The following is a 9611-nucleotide window of genomic DNA, read 5'->3' as shown; positions in this document are numbered from 1 at the left end:
TCATGGCTGTTTAGCTGAAGTTTAAAAAGTGTTTGCCTCCTCTCCTATTTAAATGTTTCTGGTACATTTTCAAGAACAAATCCAAAAAAAAAAAAAAAAAAATTGGATTTCTTTTTTTCATGGAAAATATATATTAAAACCTTTCTGTCTAGTGTGAAAAAGTAATTGTAGCATCATTATTTGTACTGGTTATTTCTTTCTTTGTGGTAACAAACAAAAACTTGTAACAGGTCTTGTTCATCGCTATGGAGGAATATTTGCAAAGTCCTCTTTATGGAATTGTATAATTTCAGCCACACTAGACAGGTTTTGGACATGAACATCCTGTTTAAGGTCATGTCACAGCATGCAAAATTAAATTTAAGTTTGGACTTTGACTTATGGACTCACTCCAAATATTACTTCCAGTCATCAGAAACGGCATGGTAAAATTCAAAGCTTATTTTAAATCTAAATTACTATTACTTTATTTATAAAGCTCTTTAAAACAGTAGCTATGACAAAGTGCTGTACAGATAAAAAACAAACATTCAAAATATGGAAAGGACAGAAGATGATACCATAATGTGCAATAAAAGAAGTAGGAGGAAAAGTGTCAACGTGTTTAAAGCAATAGAAGGAAATTGTGACTTGCGAAGAGTTTTAAACGTGGACAATAAGGGGATTATTTGTGTATTGTATCTCAACTAATAAAAGTCAGAACAATATTTAATAAAACTTAATTTGAAATGGGGATGTAAATGTTACATTTTCACTGTGTAAATTGGTCACAAAGATAAAACAACATTGAATAAAATGCGGCTAAGATAGCAGGACATGTAGGTTTGTCTTCATAACTAACTCATGATCTACAGAAACCTTTTCACCATCTATGTGTACAAGGTTTATCAGAGACACGTCATTAAGCTACATGAAATGTAACGTATGAATCATGAAACACTCATTCTTACCATTGGAGAACAGAAGGATCAGCACAAAGTATCCAAACAGCTTTTGGAGAGCCATTTTTAAAGAAACAATACCCTCAGCAGCAGATGCATGAAGATGTTCAGCTCCACTCAGAATGAACCTTTTACACTAATGTTAGCCTCCTTAACACATGAACATGAAAGGAAACCTGTTGGTCGTGTTGTCAGAGTTGAACTGGCCTTTTCTGAGACATGAAAGATGTCCAATCAAGGAAGTAATTTATTTTTATCATGCAACATGTTTGCTTTTCCTTTCAGGTTCTAAAGACAATCAACTAAGTTCATTTTCCTAATCTGAGCTCCTCCGACTTTTAACAAATGTACAGATATTTTATGTTTTATGGAATAATTCAATAGCACTTGACCTCTCTAGTACTTATTTTAAAATCAATCAATCAAATTTTATTTGTATGGCACATTTCAGCAGCAAGGCATTTCAAGGTGATTTACATAATTAAAGGAAAAATAAGAACAGCATGTGACATTGAATAAACATTGATATATCAATGTAACATAAAAGCATTTTTTTAAAAGTAAGGAAAGTTTTTACTAAATGGTTGTGGTTGACCATCAGTGAAGCAGAGGTATTTATTGCCATTACTGCAGACATTGCTCAGCTTCAAAGTATTTTCCTTATTGTTTCCTTTAGTCTGTCTCTTGCCTGTAATTCTAACAGAGCCTTTTGTCTTCAGCCCATCAAAACCGGTCTGGTCTCTGTGCTACATCTGTCAGTGAAACTATGCAGCATTTACCAGCTCATCACTGCGCCCTGTCCCCAGTGAACCGTTGCTGCTGCTGTTTTAACTTTGTTCTGTTTACCTCTCATAAAATGACCGTACTACCTGCCATATCACCCTGACATCAAACTTTCCCATGTAAAGGTTTGATGTCAGTGTTTTGCTTCAACCATGGCAGCAGAAAAATAAAATGCTTTCCATTTCATTTGCTAATGCTCCATTATCTCTTGGTACTACCAACTACCAGTGTTAGGAGTAGCTGTCATTGAAACACTGGTAACTTTTTCTTTTGCACAAATCTTTAATATTCTGCTGATGTCAAACACACAATTTCACAGTTGCAGTGTTTTCATTTAATAAAATTAAAACGTGAATAATTTTGTCATTCAAAATCGATGTAAATGGTTACATGAGATAATGTTCATAATTCAGCCATGGTGCTAATGCTCATCATCTATCAGCCAATCAGAGGAGACGTTGGTGTCTTATTCAGGCGTTAGTCACATTATCCCAAAAAAAGAAAGAAAAACAAACTATCATCCTCCTACCACTTCCTGTTATCGTCTTTGTTGTTTACAACAGTAGTAACATCTGCCTGTTGATAATGTGACTCGTCTGATACCAAAGAAAAAAGGTCTTCTCATTTCAGTTTTTTAAAATACGTCTATTTCAATAGAACCAAAAGAACACCTCAACATAAAACAAAAACTTACTGAAAATTGAGAGTTTTCCCCCCAAAAATTGCCGTGTTTTTATTAAGAGAATTTTCATAATTTCAATTTGTGCAATTCTATGGTTAATGGAAACCTTAATTGCTGACATTTTTAAAATTGTGATGGAAAGAAACGACTTTAACAAAGCTCAGCCTCCTGCTTTTTAAATGGAAAACAGTATTGTCCTAAATGGAATGAGGAACAGAAAGACGTTAAACCTGATTTCATTCGTTTGAGAAGGAAGTGAAATAAAATATTTTCCACTCATCCACTTGTGGGAAGACATTGTACAATGCAGCAAGGTGCCTTAACAATTTCCCAACTCTGAATAAGTTTTCTCTTTGTAAAAATAAAAAAAATCAAGTTGCTTGGAAACACTCTTGACCTTTGCTTCTCTGTAAGGAAAGTCTCCTGGCAGGCTTTTGTATTTACTTTTCTCTAGGAGTGCAAATCTAGATTATCATTACCTTGACAGCCATACAACTCTTATCTCTGTACGGACTAGCCTGAATGTATACATTTATTAATCTGTCTTGAAGGTGGCATAGTTGCACAAATTCACATTCTTGCATAAAAGAAGTGAGTCACCTAGACATGTAACAATAATTGACCTCCTTTCAACTCTTCCAACTGCTGGCTATTCTGTGTTTGTTGATTTTGTTTAGCCTATGTTGTTAATTCTGTGCACAGGAAAATCTCTTGAGATTCATCATCCCACATACAAGAGAGACCTGTTGCACACATCAACAAATTACATAAAAACATTACAATCTAAACACGGAAGGGTTAACAATGATGAACAAAGACACATTTTTAAAACCCTTTATTAAAATGTTGAGCTCCCCAAGTGTGACCAGATTGCACTGAATGCACTGAAGGAAGACTGAATGTGACAAAGTCCTGAGAGCAAAGGCCGTCGTATTGATTCTTGTGTGAAATGTAACATAAGAATGATGAAATCAGATGGAGGATGGATTTGTAAAGCATACCCTTGCAAGAGTGTCTGATTGTGTAGAGGGGGTCATTTAACTGAAGTGCAATGGTGATAAATCCAACAGTCTCTAATGGACATAATAGAGGACCGTAGTCTAGAATACTCATAAGTGGTAGAAACAAGTAGATTTGAGAAACAAGCTTGTTTTGAAAAATGAAGCCTAGCATTTTCTGTTTGTTCAAAAATAAGATGCTCTTGGTCTTATTTGCCTTCAGTAGCAATCTAAATTTTAATAGTTGTGACTGAATGACTGATTTTGCCTGACAATAAATTACTGAATCAACATAAAAATGCAGAGCTGCACTTGTAAGACCGTGGCCCAAATTGTTACTGTAGATGTTAAACAGCGTAGGTCCTAAAATGGACCCCTGTGGAACCTCCCTAAAAATGTCCATGTAGCTTGATGTTCGACAACCACGTTGTGCACACCGTTTACGGCCAGTCAGATAATTTAGTAACCACAGTCTATTCAGTAAACCCATATGTCCAAAAGCCTTCGTAAAACATTGCTTGCTGTGTGAGTGATACCACCACATATTGAAATGATAGCCCAGCATTTGATTGGCTTTTAAAAAGTTTAAACTGCCTGGCTGTGCCCCAGTGATACCTGGGATGTATCCAATGCTGCTAAGGCCATCTCTGCAGGCTCTTTTATTAGCGGCTGTGTTTGCAGTCACACAAACTGTATTCACATTGGGATGTGGTTCATCATATTACTGATGACTGACGAAAGATTTAACAAGTGTTTCTTAGGTAAGATGAAAGTAAGCAACAGGTAGGTCATTTGATTTTTGACCTTTCCACAATCTTTTATCATTTATGTTGTTTGATTGGTAATGAATATCATAAAATCCTAGATTTTACATATATGAATAGATTAATTATGCCCTACTCCCGAGATGCTTGATTACTATGATTCAAATTTGTAAAACTGGTTAAAATGAGGTAAGAAAACTTAAAAGGGAAGAATGCATGTTAAAGGTTCAAACTACTTATTTCACTGCTTGAACCTAAATCTGACAATGAAGAGTATTTGTGTCAAAGTTTTCTGTAAGGTAGGAAATTACACACTCGTATATGAACTGCAGCAAAGCTCCATGTTGACAGAGCATAATTGTGCACTCAGGAAGTCGCTATGTATTAAAATATTTTCTTTGCCAAAAAAACATGGAAAGATGCTGCGAGAACAGTGATTCTTTGGCCAATCATTCTCTAACCCAGTGGTTTCCAAACATTTTCTGCGCCCCCCTATGTATTACAAATGGGACGCGTGTGAGGGGAGGGGGCATCGACTTTTTTGGGGGCAAAATGAATGTACGTAGCTGAAAATAGACACCAACATCGGTAGCCTACAAGGTACTTGTTAAGCTTAAGGTTCTGTATTGATATTAGCTAGTCATCTTTTAGCTAACATTACCTGCATCCAACAGCTTTACTCAACTCAGTCGGTTAGTTTGGAGGGAAAAACTGTGAAAAGTTCTTTGCGTTTTGCTGGTTTGCTGCCGTGATTCTAACATAAACCTACGTAGCTCCGCCCAGCAGCAGCAGGTCTCCTTCACAGGTGGAAACCCAGCGCGAGCGTCGTAGTGCTCATGCTGCGTTTAAAGGCAGCTCGGAAAAACAGGTTACAACATGTTAACAACGGATTAAACAGTTTTAACTGCTGATAAAAGTGACGGAGGACACAAATATGGGAAGTGTGGAAGCCTCTACTGTATCAAATTGACATAGGAATAACAGAGAGTTGGCCATTCTAAGGTAAAAACCCAGCGCATACAGTGTTCATGTTTTGTTTTTGTTTTTTTCATCCAGACGGCTTCCCGCGCCCCCCCTGCAATGACAAGGGGCCCCCCCTAGGGGGCGCGCCCCACAGTTTGGGAACCTCTGCTCTAACCAAAGAATGATTGGAAAGACTTGGGTTTTCACCACTGCCAAAAATCCTGTCATCAGTGGTGGGAGGCATATAGGTAGGACCACATATTTGAGCACTCAGGAAGTCACTGTATATTTAAATGTATTCTTTGCCAAAAAATACATGGAGACATGTTGTGAGAATGGAGAACGCCAATGAGTGATTGAAAGGACTCAGGTTTTCACCACCAGCCAAAGCTTTCTCGTCAACCAAACCATCGAGGTTACAGAAGTAACTTGAATCCTTGTCACTGCCAGAGGGAGTGAAGGTGAGGAAGCGCGGTTTCGTGCCAGTGACCATGTCTTTGATCCAACTCTCATAGTTGGACACTCTAGTGTAGACTCCAGGTGTCAGTGGGAGGGCACAGCCTTCACCCATGCTCACAATCCCAGCCTGGATCCAGTTGCCGCCCTTTTTTATCATTAGTGGGCCCCCGGAGTCTCCCTAGTGAGAAACAAGCAGTAGAGCATGTAAAAATTATTTTAAGGAATTTTCCAGGGAAACATTTTTCAGCAGAGAAACCTTATAAAAAAAGTATTTAAATACTAAAACTTGATGTCAAACATTACATTATAAACATAATATTGTATTTGTTTGAGCAGTAGATTTTCTTGATGCTTTACCCATCTAAAACAACAAACGCACAGTGATGGTTACCTGACACATCACATACACGTGTTTAGATTTAGGTGTTTGTCAGATACTCTCTCGGGTTGCGGCTGCCACTATATCTATCTTGTATTATCATGTATCTTGGACTTTCCAGTGATACTACAACTGTTGTTATATGTGCAGATGTTGGCTGTTGTGGTCTTTTTTTTCTACTTTTTCTCCCTTTCTGCAGATTGAGGTAGACTTCAGTGGTGTTGACTTGTGTTGTCTTTTTGCTCATTTCTCTTATCTAGTCCGATCTCATTTCCTTTTAAACATTTTCTCTACCTGTCTTTTTCATCTGTGTCCACTACATTTGAAATAATCGCTAAGAAATTTCTAAAGGTTTTGTAAATCAAATGGAGTGTCATGGCAAAAGGCGTAATACTCCACTCGTGAAAGTAAATTTGTTGGGCCTCACCTTGACACTCAAGACAACGTTTTTGAGTGACATGCTGCTGGATAGTGGGTGTTTAAAAAAAAAATAAAAAAGAAAAAGGAAAAATATAGTTACCTGACATGCGTCCTTTCCTCCCCTAAAATATCCAGCACATATCATGTTGTCTGTGATTAAGGCAGACCTTTTATAATAGCATGTACACCTCTTTCTTCCAACAATTGGTACATCTACCTCCTTCAATTTGTTGGATGATGATCCGGTTGCTGTGTTTTTTTTTTAAAAGAAAAATTAAGAGCATTCGTGTAGAATTAAGAAGGAAAAATTAAGTAAATATTCTGTATCTTACCAGTCGTGCGTTTCTTACCAGTCACACCAAAACCAGTAACCCAGGCCTTATCCCCGTCATGGAAATCGCTGGTTTCAGAAGGTAAGCAGATTGGTTGGATGTACTTGGTGAACTTGACAGGCTTTGAAAGCCTCAGAAGACAAATGTCATTGTTAAATGTCCGAGAGTCGTACTCAGGATGGCAGATGATTTGAGCAAGTTTTACGTTCACCCGATGGGGGCTAGTAACATCCAGTTCTACAATACCCAGTTGGACTTCTGTGATGAAAAGGTCATACCTTAGAAACAAAAGTACAATCATTAATTTGAACTTTTGACCTGACGGTAAACTTAGTGACTAGATCTTTGTCATAGTAACTGAACAAATAGTCCAGGAATTTATGCCCGTATTGCTGAAACGAGGCTTTGAAATAAAATTGTACCCTCTTTCTGTATTTCAAATATGGCTTAATAATTATACTAAAAATGAACCATGTGTAGTTTACAAGTTGTCCCAATATAATCTTTGAATGGAACATGCGTCACAAACAACTTGGCTACAACAGTTGCAAATTGGCAACATTAGTTATCAAGTGTTGAACGCCTCTCACCTTCCGTCAGTAAAATCATGTTCCTATTAAGAGAAGTTTGTTTTTTTATTGCTGCTTCGTGTGATTTCTACCCAGACAACACATGGTCAAATCAATCAAGTTTATTTGTATAGCGCAGTTCAGTGCGACCCCACTGGACCGCGCACACAGTAAAAAGTACCTGGGGTCCAAATGACCACAACGTTTAGGACAGTGGTGGGAGGGATAAAGAAAAAATTGGACATGCTTTGTCAACCTCTCACCATGTTACACAGTGTGCAGCGGTCAGGACCCATTGATTGTTGATCAGCGATCCTCCACAGAAAGAGAAACCATTCTGATGCAAACTTGCCTGCCACGGCCACGTCCCAAGATTTGCATCTAAACCCCCAATAATTCGAGTGTTGGTCGCCAGACGGCCACATTCTGACAACGAGGAAGAAAAAATAAGTAAGGAAGGACAGATGCAACAAGTTCTGTCATAAGATATTCATTTTACTTTCCATGTCTATGTAGAACAATTTTTACCTTTAAGATATGTGTGCTTTGCTGATTTCTATGGGTTTTATTTTTCTTTTTAAATGCTATTTATTTCCTATGTTCATTTACGTCTGGCATTGTTACTTACACTAATAAATGAAACAAAACAGGTAAAAATGCATGGGTGTTGAAACGTGTTTTATGTTGATTCTTCTCTTTGGCTGCCGTTATAAAGGAGGCAGAAATTATGGCGGCTTTGACTGAGCTCCAATTTGCACACAGGTCTGGTGACACTGGCCTTTGGAAGGGATACCTTCTGGTATTAAAATATGTGACATTAGTATAACTTATCTCTCCATTTGCAGAAGAGGGAAAAAAACTTTGAAAACTTGCACAACTTCTCAAACTGGCCATAGATGCTTACCAAACGGTTGTGACTGACAACCTGAAACACAGAACAGAGGAATGCTTCATCTCAAAATTAGGACAAAAAAAACATACATTTAGTGATACGTGTTGAAACTGACCACCACTATTCCACTGTTCAAGGCTGACTTAAGATAATTTAACTAGATATGTTTTGTAGATAGATTTTTATTTTAAAAATAGAAATACATGGTCAAATACCTTTGTCTAAGTATTGCTAAATTCAAGTTTGACACAATGAGACAAATTTTAATGTACGGAAAGAAATATTTAAAACAAAATCTTATTTCTTACCACTGTACAGCAGAAGGGTCAGCAGGACAAACCCAGTCAGCTTTGGGAAAGCCATTTTCAAACTCCTCTCCGGTCGCGGTGCATTTTCTTCCCTCTCTTAGAAACAGGTTATACATTCGAGTTTCATTGTCTTCGTGCAAATGCTAATCCTCCTTACAGTACCAGTCCATGCTGTCATGATCCTCAGGTGTTTGATTTTCGTTTGCGTTTTGATCATTTCTGTTATGTACTTGGAATATTCAGAGTTACTATAGTAACGGTAGCCTGGGGAATGATGGGTAGGTTAGAACATGGCAGTTGAAAACAAGAGGCTGATCAACAGTGGGTGTTAATAAACAACACAACAAGAATGACACTTCATGTCTTCAGTGTTGACAAAAAGGGATTGAAGACGGAAGAATTGAAGAATTTCCTTTCGTTCTTTTAATTTTGCCATAAGGTTTTAATTTCTCTATTAATTATTGTTTGTAAGGTGGTAGAGAGCTTGTCAGTGTAGAGCTCCTCTGTGTTACCTTATAATCTCCCTTGTGTAAATATACAAAAGAATGTAGTTTAGATACTGTAGCGCTCAGTAGTTGGCAATAATGTACCTAAAGATTGGATGTTTTGGAAGGAAGCCACCTGTAGCCAAAAACAAAACCAAAATAAACAAACTGAACTGGAAATCTGTCACTGGGCATGCTGCCCAATGAGGAACTAGACTGTCCTGTTGTGGCAACAAGATGAGAAGCTGTTTCAGTCTATTTGAGCTAACTATGCTAATGCTAGTTGTGTCACCAATGTGTGTCTCTTGATATTTTGCAAGCTTTCTGAAACCTGGCTTAGCCTGAGTTGAAGTTAACAGAAGGCCTTTTTGTTTGAAAATGAACTATCTTTGATTTTCACTGTAAAATGTCAAATTTAATTTGTCTGCCAATGGCTTTATAGTTCTTCTCAGGTAAATTATTGGCAATTGCTTCAAATAATTGCTTCGTTTTGGTAATTGCTGTAGCTTTTTTTTCTTAGCATTTTTCTAACATACATTGTATGCCCCAAACAGCAGACTACTGACACTGGTTTAATTATCAACATATGGATCTTCTTTTCTGATGAAATCAACAGTTTTCCATCTTAAATTTGTC

The 9611-nt window shown here is 37.4% G+C and overlaps 1 protein-coding gene across 1 annotated transcript in view; it reads right to left on the bottom strand.

Annotated features, from left to right (window-relative positions):
- Positions 1 to 8727, bottom strand: part of LOC103144680 (transmembrane protease serine 9-like) — a 12741-nt gene extending 4014 nt beyond the window's left edge. Inside the window, exons 1-6 of the mRNA XM_016676191.1 lie at positions 8491 to 8727; positions 8195 to 8215; positions 7554 to 7716; positions 6722 to 6999; positions 6490 to 6638; positions 5424 to 5768 (exon numbers count right to left, since the gene is read on the bottom strand). Coding sequence (XP_016531677.1) covers positions 5424 to 5768; positions 6490 to 6638; positions 6722 to 6999; positions 7554 to 7716; positions 8195 to 8215; positions 8491 to 8545 — 1011 coding nt within the window. The 5' untranslated portion in view covers positions 8546 to 8727. The remainder of the gene's footprint in view (positions 1 to 5423; positions 5769 to 6489; positions 6639 to 6721; positions 7000 to 7553; positions 7717 to 8194; positions 8216 to 8490) is intronic.
- Positions 8728 to 9611: the final 884 nt, after the last annotated feature.

The sequence above is a fragment of the Poecilia formosa genome, unplaced genomic scaffold, assembly GCF_000485575.1.
Source record: "Poecilia formosa unplaced genomic scaffold, Poecilia_formosa-5.1.2 Scaffold130, whole genome shotgun sequence".
Lineage (NCBI taxonomy): Eukaryota > Metazoa > Chordata > Actinopteri > Cyprinodontiformes > Poeciliidae > Poecilia > Poecilia formosa.
The sequence above is the reverse complement of the archived record's forward strand: the minus strand, read 5'-3'. Positions and strand labels throughout refer to the sequence as shown.